This window comes from Triturus cristatus, chromosome 3_2 (assembly GCF_964204655.1).
Source record: "Triturus cristatus chromosome 3_2, aTriCri1.1, whole genome shotgun sequence".
Taxonomy (NCBI): domain Eukaryota; kingdom Metazoa; phylum Chordata; class Amphibia; order Caudata; family Salamandridae; genus Triturus; species Triturus cristatus.
In genome coordinates, this window is record NC_140584.1 from 808,232,618 (window position 1) to 808,246,846 (window position 14,229).

General features: G+C 46.3%; 1 protein-coding gene across 2 annotated transcripts in view; it reads right to left on the bottom strand.

The window, feature by feature from the left end:
* Window positions 1-667: 667 nt before the first annotated feature.
* The window catches only part of CYP20A1 (cytochrome P450 family 20 subfamily A member 1), a 279,688-nt gene continuing 266,126 nt past the window's right edge, over window positions 668-14,229 (bottom strand). The window contains exon 13 of one of the 2 annotated variants that reach the window (XM_085648947.1): window positions 668-1,334. In XM_085648947.1, the coding sequence (XP_085505073.1) occupies window positions 1,331-1,334 (4 nt within the window). In that variant the 3' untranslated portion in view covers window positions 668-1,330. The remainder of the gene's footprint in view (window positions 1,335-14,229) is intronic. The other variant, XM_085648946.1, reaches the window with a different exon arrangement.

Here is a 14,229-nt window from a genome sequence, read left to right on the forward strand (position 1 = left end):
TTTTTTTTAAATCGCGGGGTGCGCGCACGGTGCGCGCACGGTGAAAAACCTTTAAAAAAAAATCTATATAATAATACATACATAACTTAGCATTTAAAAAAACGTACAAATTCACTTAAAAAACCATAGGTTTCACACACGTTATAGTTAGGAATTAGCATTTAAAAAACCTTGCAAATTCACTTAAAAAACCATAGGTTCACACATGTTATAGTTAGGTGGACATTTCACTCATAAAAAACCAATGAAATTCCCCCGTTATAGTTAGTTCAGATAACTATAACTCGCGCAACCGCCACTCTATCACAAGGATGATGTCCTCAGTGATGTCATGAGTGATGCCACTGACCATGTTATGAGTGATGTAATATGTGAAGTCATCAGCAGTGGATTGCGGGCGCGCGAGTTATAGTTATCTGAACTAACTATAACGGGGGAATTTCATTGGTTTTTTACGAGTGAAATGTCCACCTAACTATAACATGTGTGAAACCTATGGTTTTTAAGTGAATTTGCAAGGTTTTTTAAATGCTAATTCATAACTATAACGTGTGTGAAACCTATGGTTTTTTAAGTGAATCTATATATCTATATATATATATATATATATATATATACAACACCAAACGACTTCCAATATGAAATCACACGGACACCCAGGAGATTTGCAGTTCAGATCGATTTATTAACTGCAAACACTACGCGTTTCAGCTTTCGCCTTGTTCACGCTCATGGCGAAGTTTTTTTGAGTAAAGTTAAATACACTTCAAAAATCATTAAACACAAAAGACAGACTGCTTCCTTCAGCAGTATTGAAACTTTTTGCGACAGTGGCGGCCATTTTAACAGTGTCAGGGTGATAAATGAAACAACTGTGTCAAGTATGCATGATGTTATTCCAAGCTCGTCAAAGAAAAAGTTTTCCTGACATAATTCCAATCTTGAGCAAATATAAGCAAATATAATGATATACTGCCCAAGTGGACACAATAACAAAAATAAATGCTAATTGCCTAAGAAAGCTTAACTACATGGTTCACAATAATAATAATGTAAGCACCTACAGACATTAATTGGCAATCATTATCAAAGGAGGTATATAATCCCTCCTCTAAACATCATGAAAATATGCCAAAATCAGTGTATCAGTCAATCTAGGCAAACACCAAGGTCCATAGTATTGTAAGACATATATCACGTCGTACAAAATAGCTCTGAACATTAAGCCCAAGTGGGACAATAAACAGCAAATTGTGAACCAAAAAAGTCGCAAAGAGGGAATAACAAAATACTTGATTTAATCAGTGGTCTGTTCAAGCCTGTAATGCCACTACCTGAAAAATACAATAAAATGTGTTTAAGTATAAAATCACAAGTAACACCATCTAACATTTAATACAGCGTGCATGCACAAATTACCACAAGTCAAGTATGTAAATGCACTGACAATTCTTCGCTTGAATTCAGACCCTTTGGGAACATAGTTTCGAGGTCAACAATATATGTTGATTCCAGTTGTCTCAACTGGAGTAACTTGTTACCTCCTCGTACATTGTCATATATTGCATCAATTACAACCATCTTTAATAGCTTCTCATTTTGCTGATGTTGATTAAAGAAATGCCTTGCCACTGGATATTGCCTATTGTTGTGTCGTATAGCAGTAACATGCTCAAGTACTCTTTTTTGGCACGGTGGATTGTGCTACCAATGTATGCTATATATATATATATATAGGGTTAAAGACATCAAGAGCAGGCACTCTTTTTGGGCACTCTTACCTATGATGCTGAATTGAAAGATTCTGCGGTCCTCACTGGTCACATCTTACACAGACACTTGAACATTCTGTACAGGTAGTAAGTAGGCTGCTATAGTAAAAAATACTCCTGACCGGCCCCAATGTACGGAGTGGGATGAATCATACACCACTGAGTTGCACAGATGTGGAGGTGGGGTTTAGCCCTCTTAGTAGCACACTTTCTGACAAAAAGGATCCCCAATCCTTTAAGCTCTCAAAACTTTATATGCATACCTCATTTCACTTCTGCCTAAGGAAAGTTCTAGCCAAGGCCTTTGTCCAACAATGTGACTTGAAAATGCCCATATGGAAACCCTTGGAATGAGGTTTGGGGTTTCTTAAAGAAAACATAAGTCTTTGACATTCATGATTTTAGGATATGAAATCGGTTTTAAAACATTAAAAAAACAACGATACTTGAAATCTATTTAGTCTTCTGGCAATGTCACATTACCCTCAAAGTGCTCCGACCAGTACTGGTCCTGTCTCATTGTGAATCCAGTAGACGGTAATTGTAGTTAAGATTGCGATTATTTGGAACCCTATATTACAGCAAACTATAGAGGAATTCTGAAAAATGAAAGAACATGGTTTTCCTTGAAACTAGTAAGCGCTTTAGTCCACAGAAACCACATTGCCCCTTACTATCCTACATTTACTGTGGACGGACACCATATTGAGAACAATACTGAATACATGTCTTATTATGTTAATATTTTCGGGAGCACCACACTCTATGACCTACAAATGCGTCAGGTGTTTTAAGAAATGTTTGAAAATATTGCGCAATTTTAACACTTAATCACTTCTAGTCTCATGACTTTCACACACCCTCCTTTGTAGCTGAGCTGCGGGACTCCACAATTATGAGACAAGAAGAACGCTTGGGTTTGCAAAATTACACAGAGTGGACATCCTCCAGAAAAAGTTGCATAGTCGCACTTCTGTTTCTGTCTGGATTCTAGTAAAAACCACAGAAGTGTGGTACACAGACAATGGTGAAGATTGTTTTCTTATTACTGTGGGACTCCACAATTATGAGACAAGAAGAACGTTTGGATTTGCAAAATTACACAGAGTGGACATCCTCCAGAAAAAGTTGCATAGTCGCACTTCTGTTTCTGTCTGGATTGTAGTAAAAACCACAGAAGTGTGGTACACAGACAATGGTGAAGATTGTTTTCTTATTACCTCACGGTGCTGTAGATTAAGTGGGTAAGAATAAAAAACAACACAGGAACAATTATAGGCGGGGTTGTTGTCAATAACAGGATTATTTTCCATTGAGGGGTTCTGATCGGCATCAAATAGATGACAGTAAAGCTTGACTTGTCTATGATGGCACCTGCAACCTTGAGGTGAAAACTCAATTTTATTGACAATTACTCATGTACAATGTTGTGCTCTTTTTTCCAAAGTAGTTCTTTATTGTTTTCCTGTTTAAGTACAGGCGTAAATATCATGTTCAGCACAAGAATGCAAATCGTCAAGATGGTAATACAAACAGTCCGAGGTACATGCCAGTAGATTAGCGAGCATCCATCCCTAGGTGCACAATACATAACCATACAGGCACGCTGTCAAAGAATGATGACGGGAAATTGCACTCAGCAGGACATCTGCATCCATTAAACAGTACTTTAAGTCATCAGCACTAATAAGGGCAGCTAGCTATATAAGGGGAGAAAAAAACGTACAGTACCTAGGAGAGAGTCGGCGACCCCAGAAAGGAGCTATAATGGAGCAACGGTTAACTAAATGGAAAAGCGAGTAGTAAATGTCTGTGAGGCACCAGGTGTAGATGTAGTGGACTTCTGGGTATCGGGCGATGGGGAAGAAGAGTGAGGGAGGCAAAGAAGATAATTAAACCCCTTCGCGAGGACCTTCAGATATATACTTTAGGCAGTGGGATGGAGAATCTCACCTGAGACCTGTAAGGCTAGGGATGGTGGAAACACACGGAGGTGGTTGCCTTGCCCATCTCTAAAAGCCAGGTGCAGTTTACAGATAAACCCTCATCTCCTCAGGGAGGCCTCTCGTCTGTTTTGGCTGACAATTCGTCTCTGAATGCATCCCAAGTGTCCAGCGATGGCACCACCTCTCGCGTTAAGGGTAATGACCTCCATGTCATTGTCCTATTGGTTGCCCATTTAAGAAGATCTTTCAACCAGAGTGACAGCAACGGCGCTGGAGTAGATTTCCAAGCCATGGCTATACGCACTTCAGGAAAACGAATGCCGACTCGATAGCCCTAACAACGTACTTATTGTTTTTCTTTATTAAATATCTTTTTATTGTTTTTTGTTACCCTAACAAACACGGTGTCATCACAATAGCAACAACAGTTGTGTGGAGAATATTCACAGGCAACATACTTGTTCTTGTGTATCCGGGTGGTCAGTCCCAGCAGGCAGTGAAGTGGATCACACTGCAGTGGCCAGCCGTAACCTCAGTCAGGGACTGAATGGCCACCCCCAAAAAGCTAGTGGTCTCGGGTCAGTCCCTAACCATATGATAGAAGTCGGCTTCTATGCAGGGGCATCTTGGAGAGAGACCCGGAAAGATACGATGAAGGTGGCAAGTCTGGTGGACATAGTTGAATTGAGTGTATTTCAGGCAGCGCTTCTTAGATGCACCCCACACTTGTTCTAGCGCATGGGTCCACTGCTTGCCCGTCAACTCCTGACCAATAGATTGAGCCCATTTATCTCTTAAAACCTGGATGGTGGGCCAACAATCCACCATGTAGCAGTGTGAGTGCGTGTCTACCGAAGCCGTGCCCTAATAACGCCTGTAGGGCCAAGGGTGTGGCTGGTTCAGCACTATCTGGTCACCACGGAACCCCAATAGGCACTACAAAGGCACTGTAGATCAAAAATTGACCTTCGGGAGCCTCGTATCTCTCCCTGAGGTCCTGGAAGGCCCTCGGGTGTCTGTGTTCGTACAGATCCCCTAGAGTGAGAACACCTGCATCCGTCCATGCACCCATACCATGACAGTCAGCAATCCCGCGAAACCCCAGGAGTACTCACAACGGCAAGGCTGGGGAATACGGGACTGGGCCATGGTGCGGTGTCACATATCGATCCCAGCAGTACTTAGATACCCTGACCAGGCACCCCATACGCTGCGTATCACGTCAAGGACCCATAAGCCAGCACAGGATGTCCTGTCTGCCTAAATCTCTGACAACGCAAGCCCTCTAAGTAGCAGGGTCCATCACAAGCCATTGCATAAGCCAATGCAAGTGAGCGGCTGCATAATAAAGTTCGTAGTGTGGTGTGCATAAACCCCCTACCCTCTCCAGAGGGGTGAACAATTTCTGTAATGCCACTCTTTCCTCCCGGGGCCCCAGATCAAGGCGGTAAGAAACAAGTTAAATTCCCTGAAGAAGCACTGAAGTAGATAGACAAGGAGGGCCAAGAAGTTTTATAGTAACGAAGGTAATACTAGCATCTTCACAATCGACATCCTGCCCATTGGGGAGAGAGGCAGAGCGTTTCAAAATGTCAGCAAGCAGCTTGCCCCTACGAGGGCACTACCTATATTGAAGTCCACCAAATCTCGTTCCGCATGGTAAACATTAACGCAGAGGCAACAAAAGGTGTCACATTGCTACAAAAGACGGGTGGGGACCCTCACATTCTACCACAGGGATATCCCAGAGGGGGGAAAGACAGTACTCAGACAAATTCAGCTGCAGCCCGAGGCACAGCCGAAAACATCTAGTGCCTCTATCACCACAAGCAAGTCACAACGAAAATCCCTGACACATATTAACATGTCATCTGTGTAAAGTAAAATCACTTCCCAGGAAATGCCAATTCGTATACTTCACTGTGGGTCCTGCTGTCTGAAGAGGCCTAACAGAGGCTCCAGAGCTAGGACAAAGAGAAGAGGAGAAAGCGGACAGCCCTGGCGGGTTTCCCTGTGGATCCTAAATGGTGCCGAGATTTCCCTGCCGGTACGCACTCTAGTGACCGGTTCCGTATAAAGGAGATCTATCCACTGCTTCATTTCCGCACCTAGCCCCATTCACAGCAACACCCCCACGCAAGTAAGGCCAACCCAAGGAGTCAAAAGCCTTCTTAATATCCATTGAAAGGGCCACGCCAGGGGGCATCTGCAGTGGCTGCTCGTCTATGAGGCGAAGCAACCGGCAGGGATTAAGGAATGTATTTTTCCCTGGAATAAAGTCTTTCTGGTCCAGGTGCACCAAACTAACGATGTGTGGCAGTAAACAATATGCAATAATCTTTCCCAGTTTCTTACAGTCTGTGTTGAGTAGCGAGAGCGGTCAATAGGAGCGCAATTCCAATGGGTCCCTATCCGACTTGGGGAGTACTACTGCAGTGATGGTGGAAGGATACCCACCGACTTAGCTGATTGGTACAGCTGTAAGAGCAGCTGTGCAAGCGTGGCTCAATATGTCAAGTAGAACTCCACAGGGAGCACATCAATCCCTGGAGTCTTATTGTTCACCATATGGTCTAGCGCCACACAGACCTCGGCTAGTGTCAATGGAACATGAAGGGCTCTGGGGTGAGGGAGTCAGGCAGGAAATTGGTAGACTGCCCAAGTACGCTGAGAGCACGGCTTCTCCAACCCCAGCATCTTCCTGGTAGAGGGCACTGTAATAGTCAAATAAGGCCTTGTTAATGGCCGACTGTGATGTAAGTATGTCAGCTGTCGGAAACCTAATGGCCGTCAACTGGGGTCGCTGGTTCTCAGACTGCAGCAACCAGACCAAGACATGCATCACCTCATAACCCTCAGCATGTTGTTTACCTGTATATTGGGAATAGTCCAGTCTCCCCACGCTGTCCAGCAGAGCCCTGTGGTCCGCAGTGAGGGAGGTAAGTACATTTCGCGGATCACCCTCTGCCCCAAAACGAATCTCAGCAACATGGATTTCAGCCTCCGTCATTGTGAACACACGCAGCAAGGTCACTTTCATGCCATATTTGGTCTTAATGCAAAGACCATGCATGACCACCTTAAAGTCGTCCCACTCCACCCCTCTATCTGATGCAGTGTCTTCGTTAAGCTCATAGTACTAGAGAACATGCGTACCCACACTCTCCTGAAACACAGTGTCTTGTAGTGCATGCTTAGGAGTAGGGTTCCAACTCCCACCCCAACTCAACGCAACCAGTAAAGGGCTGCAATCTGAGAACATGAGGCCCAGATATTCAGCCTTTTGGACAAAGGGGATCATCTTGGGGTTGCCCAGAAGGAGATCATTTCTTGTATGGAGCTGATGGACAAGAGAAAAATTAGAGTATTCCTGCGCAATAGAATTTAGAGAGTGCCAGATATCCTGGAGTATACCATGCATAAGCCAATCTGCGAAGTATTCTGCGATCCTGATAGCTTGCATGTCACTGAGCTGAGGAGTGGACCTAACCAAATGGATGTCGTGTTCACAATTAAGATTCCCCCTCCCAAGGCTTGGGCATGTAAATCAAGAAGCACTGTTGGTCAGAGGATCTCTAGGAAATTAGATTGGCCCATGTTGGGTGCATAGAGTGCCACAAGAGTGATGGACGCACTGTCCAACTGCCTCTCAACAACCACATCGCCCCTCCTGGTCTATCCTCTGAACCACAATCTGAAAGGGTACCATGGGTACCACCCACATCAGCACCCCTCTGGCATACGCTGAGTATGCAAATTCAGCAATTTCACTTATGTCATGTGCATTCCTGGAGATTTGCAATGTATATGTGCCTGCACCTCACGTATGAATACACTCGTTGCCGAAGTGTAGGAGTCACCATCCCCCGCACATTCCATGACAGAAAATTGTAAACCGAGGGAGAATCAATAACTCTTGTCGCCATGAATGGATCACCAAAGCACTCCCTCCCACTCAATCTACCGCCCTTTCAAGCCACCCACAGCAACCCATACCCCCCCAGCAAGATGCTCGCAATCGTTCACAGACAAGAAAATAAAATAAAACAAGTACAAATACAAGAAAGCCAGCCCAAACTCCCCTCCCGAGGTCAAAGCAAAATCAAGCCCTTGACCAATAACAAACCATTAAAGAACACAAGGCTAACAAAGTCTGCCAAGGTTGAGGGGGAGGAAGTTCCAGTTGTAGAGAAAGTGTGGGAAGCCAGGTCCTCTTGCCACACTGGAGCTATGGGAGACCCCCAGTTTCCACAGGGCATAGCCAGTCAATATCCCAACTGTAACAGCAAAAGGATATAAGGCCTTTGCACAGATCACTAGGTCAGCACTCATCAGGGTAAGAGCTGGGCAAGTTCATAGCTCAGGAGGAATGTCAGCCAAACGCACGTCTGCTCTCCCTCTAATAAGGACAGGGGCCGAGTAAGGGTGCCGATGGTGTGTCTATGGCGAGATTCCAGTTCAGCAACCGCAAGGGCCCTCTATCTTGCACCCTGGTCTTCTGTCGGTCGGCCTTTGTTTGTCATGTCCCGTTATGGCGGCGACACCCCTTTGCTCCAACCACTCCCAGGCCTCAGCCGGGGACGTGAAGACACTTGCAGCTTGGATGGGAACATCACGGAGTGACACAGTTCCATTTAGAGAAACTGGTGCTTGATTGACATGAAGGAGCCGTGCTGGGATTGAACCTTCTCCATGTAATCCGGGAATCGGGAATATGTTAACTGGACAGTTTTCCACCTGCCAGGGGTCCTTCATACGTGCAAATTGTACTACGTGGTCCCGGCCACGATAATTGAAGAGTCGTGGTCATGGGGAGGACCCCAGGGGGGGCCTGACGGGCCTTTGAGTGTACGCTCCATAGAGAAGAAAGTAGGTCTCCGCTCATCAAGCTCAGTGTTAAGCCATCAGTCCTTGAGGAAAAGGTCCATGTTGAGGCCCTCTGCCCCTTTTGGGGGCCCAATATGTGAACATTGTTGCACCTTGATCTGCTCTCAGAGTCGTTTGCCTTGTTATGCAGTAAAGTCACCTCTGCCTGACGGGCCTTCAATTGACATTGCACGTCCACCTTCGAGGGGCGTAGGCCAGCCAGTGCAGACTCATTATATTCTACTCTATTACTTAACCAGGCTTGATCAACTCATCTCAACGGTCGATGCATCCAACTTCGGGCCCGGCATGGACTTAATGTCCCTAATTGCCCCCAGGAGCTCATCAAACCTGTCCATGGTAGGAGACTCATCACTCAGGTCACGGGATCCAACGGCCCCCAGCAGCTCAGCATCCTGTGACAGGTGTGACACCCCCTCTCACCCCCTGCCTCTGGTCTGCTCTTCAGGCCACGTTGCTTAACCATGTTGGCAGATGAGCTCTCAGCTTGTGGAGCCCGTCTGGGCAAAGAGTCTTAATCGTTCCCCCAAAGCTAGGCCCCCAGTAGCACTTGCGGCAGAGACACATGCAGTATTCCCCTATGCTCCAACCAAGCGGGAGACCCACAAGAGGGCAGAAGCGCAGGACCGACACAGGGACCAACGCGAGTTCCGCAGCCACCAGCACACCATCTCGATTGCTGCCAATCAAACCAGTAGTGGCAAGTGCCTGGTTATTGTATCGAGGCGGGCCCTCTAGGGGGAAAGAGAAAAATAAAACAAACAACGGCGGGGGGCCCATGAGGTGCAAAACGCACTATCCAATAAGAAACCAAAGTCCGAGAAGTGGGAGGGCAACACGCATCCAGTAGGGGATGACACCAGTTTCAATGTCCAACATTCCAAGCAAACCCGCAGTAGTTTGAGAGCTAGTGCAGGCCATCAAAGTCTAGGGGGGCTCCCTGGGTCAGCGGTCTGGCACAGGGGGCTCAATTCACGGTCACTGCGCCTCCCCGTGCCCCCACCACACGAGCATCACAGACCCACGTCAGGTCTCGGCCACAGTCCAGTCCGTTGCCTCGCAGCTCCCCAGGTGGGTGATGGCCCCTCTGCAACACCATGGCCTGGTCCTCACCTTCGTCAGAGCTGGCAATGTGATCCCCCATCTTGCTTAGAGCCGAGCGTCAATCCCACAGTGGGCAGCACCAACGACATCAGTGCATCTCCACGGGCCTCCCCAGACAGGGCCGCAGGTAAATCGAGCACCGAGCCCCTGAGGGAAGAGAGCTCCCAAGGAATGTTCCCGCACAGGGTGCCCTAAAGCAGCTACTCCTCTGTGTTGCCTTGAGGTCAGTGATAGTTGCAGCCACTAGAGGAAAAGTCGATCCTCTTCTTTCGTGGTTTTTCTTTTGTATCAATTTGCAAAGCCAGCTCAGGCCGTGGGCCACAGCTCCGGGACACGCTGCATGCAGCCTGGATGGCCAGCCAGACCCTTCCCTGTGGGCCACCCTCAATAGGGCCAAAGGCAATTCAAGTCCCTGGGCCCCCGAGGGGATGGGGGCCCGAGGTAGCCGCTCTATGGGGCCCTGCACTCGTTGGTAGTTGCAGCCACGGGGCCCTGGAAGGAAAGGCCGATGTTCTCTGGCACCCACTCAGGTCGTATGAGCAGTGTAGGCCTCAGGTCCGGCGCTGCAAATGGTGTCGCTGCAACCGTGGGGAAATGCCTCACCCTGCGATCGTGGCCCGGGCTCCACTGCCTGGCAGGAGTGCAGGGAAGCTTTCACTGGTGGCCTGAGGGGGTCCCTGATGAAGCAGGATGCTGTCGGGTGGGCGAGGTGCTCGAAGCTGTCACCATGCGTCCAGTGGCGGCTGATGGAATTTGAAAGTGGTAGGGGCGTAAAAGTTCTGTATGAGTACCCGGTGGCGAGAGAGACCCCCGAGAAATTCTTTTTAAAAGAGTGGGAAAATAGTGCGTTTTCAAGCAAATTAGAGAAAGCAAGAAGGTTAATAAAGGGAAAGACCAGCAGAGCCCGTATCTGGCATCCTGCTTGAGTGTCAAAGCCTGATTTACACAGACCATTTCAAATCTGAATTTCTGTATCTAGAACCATAGTTGGTTTGAGGTCCTAGTGAAACCAAAGCAGAAAAATCAGCTGTGAAGAAGAGGGAAACATGTAATTGGCATAGTTCTAAAAAGTGTACCTTGTAGTTTTTTTTAGTCACTTCTATAACTTGTTTATTTTTCACTTTCCACATATATGCAGTTTCAGCAATACAGTGATAAGCTATTTGCCCAGCCTCACAATTGTTTTGGTCAAATGAAGAAGGGATCAAACTCATATTTCTAAAATCTTCAGCATAGTAGCCACTCAGCTCATCTTCAATTACAAAATGGCAAGAGAATAATCAAACAAATGTAATAAACTTTTAGCTCCGTAGAGCACAATTTCAGCTATTCTCTGGTGAATTTTAAATTCATATTTAAGGAATTAGAATGTTTGGAACTGTGCTGGAAGTGCTAAAAGTGGATTCTAATATAATCATGCAGTATATGCCCCAAGAGATAACATAGGCTAATGTTTTCCCAACATCCTGGGCCTGACCACATTATTTCGGACAGCCCTCGGCACATACAATCATCACTCACCACTGAACACTGTACAGGCACATGCAGCAGAGGAAGGGCCTAATGAGAGACTGCTGAAATCCAGGTATTTGCAATAGAAGTTGATCTCGGTGTAATGAGAGATAACGTTTTACGCTGGGAAATATTGTCATCAAATATAGGAGTGGAAACAGTAAGTGGGGCAACGCAAAACCTCACACCTCTCACAGGCTGCACCTATCTACTTAACTATCGAGTACTCTCAATTTGAGAAATTCTGTTTTCCTTTGTGTAACTGCGTTTGCGCACTAACGTTTATTAACATCTTGTTTTAAACAAAATGTGTTTATGCAGAATACCAGCCCTTGATGTAAAACAAATGCTGCTTGGCCAAAAACGATTCATCCTGCATTGTATTATTGGCATTATAAAAACACAGTGCTGTTCGGTGTCATCACAGCATGGTTGCCGAATTTAAAGTGCGGATACAGAATGTGTAACCGATCCTAACATGAAATGAGTGATGCCATTTCAGTTGAGCAAACTGTTCAGATTTCTAGCCTGCTTCCACAACAAATACGGACCTAGTCCAACCTTACGACGTATTCGGTCACTGGGCAAAAGGACTGAATTGCTTCTTACAGCTAACAAGGCGACTATTTTCACACTGTATTAACAACACCTGTATAGTGGCAGGACTTCAGAAAATGTCAAGCATGTATCTTGTGGCCGATGAGCCAGTGTGTTTGCCCACTGCCACTCTGGGCTGGCAGACACTTGGTTCATGGGACTGCAAGATGCAGGGACTAGGATAATGGTTCTGAAAACGTTTCTAATTTCACCTAATTTCGGTAAAGTTTACAATCTGCATAACGCTACTTGTAACATTCTCTCACATTTCATGACAGAATTTCTGTGACTCATCAATGATGTCAGGCGTAATGAAATGTGATGTGGTCACTTGCGTGATTTGCAGGTATTGCTGGTTCTCTCGGTGGAATGTGTGCTTGAGGGCCTTTCGTTGGTGGTGGCAGAGTCGAGACCCCATCCACTCCGATGTGCACGTGGTGGTTTAGCGGTGTCTGTGAGGGAGAACATTGGCAAAGAGGGCCCTTTATTTTTCATGGAACCACCCTCGGCCATTAACTACACGGTCCAAGATGATAGCACCCAGTAAAGCATGAAAGGCATTTTAAAACTTTACACCTGAGTTTACGCAAATTGTTTTGCTGCTCTGGAAATAGCAAGCACAAACCGCAACAATGAGATAAAATAGGCCTCTGTGTGGGTGTCCTTGTTTGATTTTCGAGTGCCCTATTCCCCTTTTTATGGAGATTGATGACACGGGTTGCCTTCCTTAGGCGCTGCATGAGTAACACCTCAGTGATTGCTCGCTAATGTGCCCTGCCAAGAATCCTTTGTTTTGCTAATGCCCTGCTCCCTTCTACCTGGGCTGGGATGGGAGGAAGTTTTAATCTCTTCATATTGGTAAAAGCTGCTTTGACTGGCTTGAGATTACACTGCTTAAATTTAAAAGCCAGTGTGGACAGTAGACAAAATATAAATAGTCCTCAAAATATTTGATTTTTTTACAGAGTGCGCGCAAAAACATTCCCTTGTTCTAAAGGAAATAAAGAGTTCTCTCTGTCTAGTTAAACATGTTGTTGGCCAGAAGAACAAGAGAGAATGCAGTGAGCCACATTCAAACACGTCAGCAACCCCTTCCGATGGTGGGCATGAACCAAAAGGCAGGTGTGTGTTCTCTGTGCCCACACTGTGAGTGAAACTGGAATGGCGCATAAAGAGATTTAGTAAACGTTAAGAAAGGACAACCGGAGCTGTTCTTCCTACCAGTGAAATCTGGAAGGATACATTTTTAGGTCTCGCGCCTAGCGTTGCAGTGCGCAGCCTTGCTCGTGCAGCGAGAGACATCTTGTACGGGGTTTCAAAATCGAGCCAGGAATCGCACACGCTCGTGCGTGTGCGATTCCTTTTGTGCCACGCTATTGGCCTTTGGGTGTGTCTTTTTATGAAAGACAGCACGCAATTGGCCAAAGGCGGGCGCATTGTTAGTATAAAGATATCCTCATCATATCACTGCCACTCAGCGGCGGTCGGCATGCTAGAGGGAGGGAGGGGGGGTCGCGGTGGGGAATAAACAACAATTAAAATAAAACGTACCTGAGTGCCGGGGTACCGCACCGCCTCTGCTCCTGGCTGTTCACGCTGTACTGGTGGGTCCGCGTGTACCTGCTTCAGGATGCAGCCAGCAGGCAGCTTCCCTCCCCTACGCAAGCCAATCACAACGCTGCAATGGCAGCATTGTGATTGGTAGGCGCCGCAGGAGAGCGCACCAGCTGGGACATTCTCTGCATAGAGAAAAAGGGAGAGTGGCCAGTCCTGCTCGAGGGCAGGGGGGAGTGGCTTACCCACTGTTGTGGGTACTGACTGTTTGGTTGGCTCCAGGGCCAACCAAACAGTCAGTACCCACAACAGTCGGCAAGCCACTCCCCCCTGCCAGTGGCGGCTGGTGGAATTTGAAAGTGGAAATGCGTAAAACTTCTGTATGAGTACCCAGTGGCGAGCGAGACCCCCGAGAATTTTTTTTTAAAAAGATGGGGAAAATGATGCATTTTTAAGCAAATTGGAGAAAGCAAGAATGTTAATAAAGGGAAAGACCAGCAGAGCCCGTATCTGGCACCCTGCTTGAGTGTCAAAGCCTGCTTTACACAGACCTTTTCAAATCTGAATTTCTGTATCTAGAACCATACTTGGTTTGAGGTCCTAGTGAAACCAAAGCAGAAAAATCAGCTGTGAAGAAGACGGAAACATGTAATTGGCATAATTCTAAAAAGCCTACCTTGTATTTTTTTTTAGTTACTTCTGTAACTTGTTTATTTTACACTTTCCACATATATGTAGTTTCAACAATACTGTGATATGCTATTTGCCCAGCCTCACAATTGTTTTGGTCAAATGAAGAAGGGATAAAACTCAGATTTCTAAAATCTTCATCACAGTAGCCACTCAGCTCATCTTCA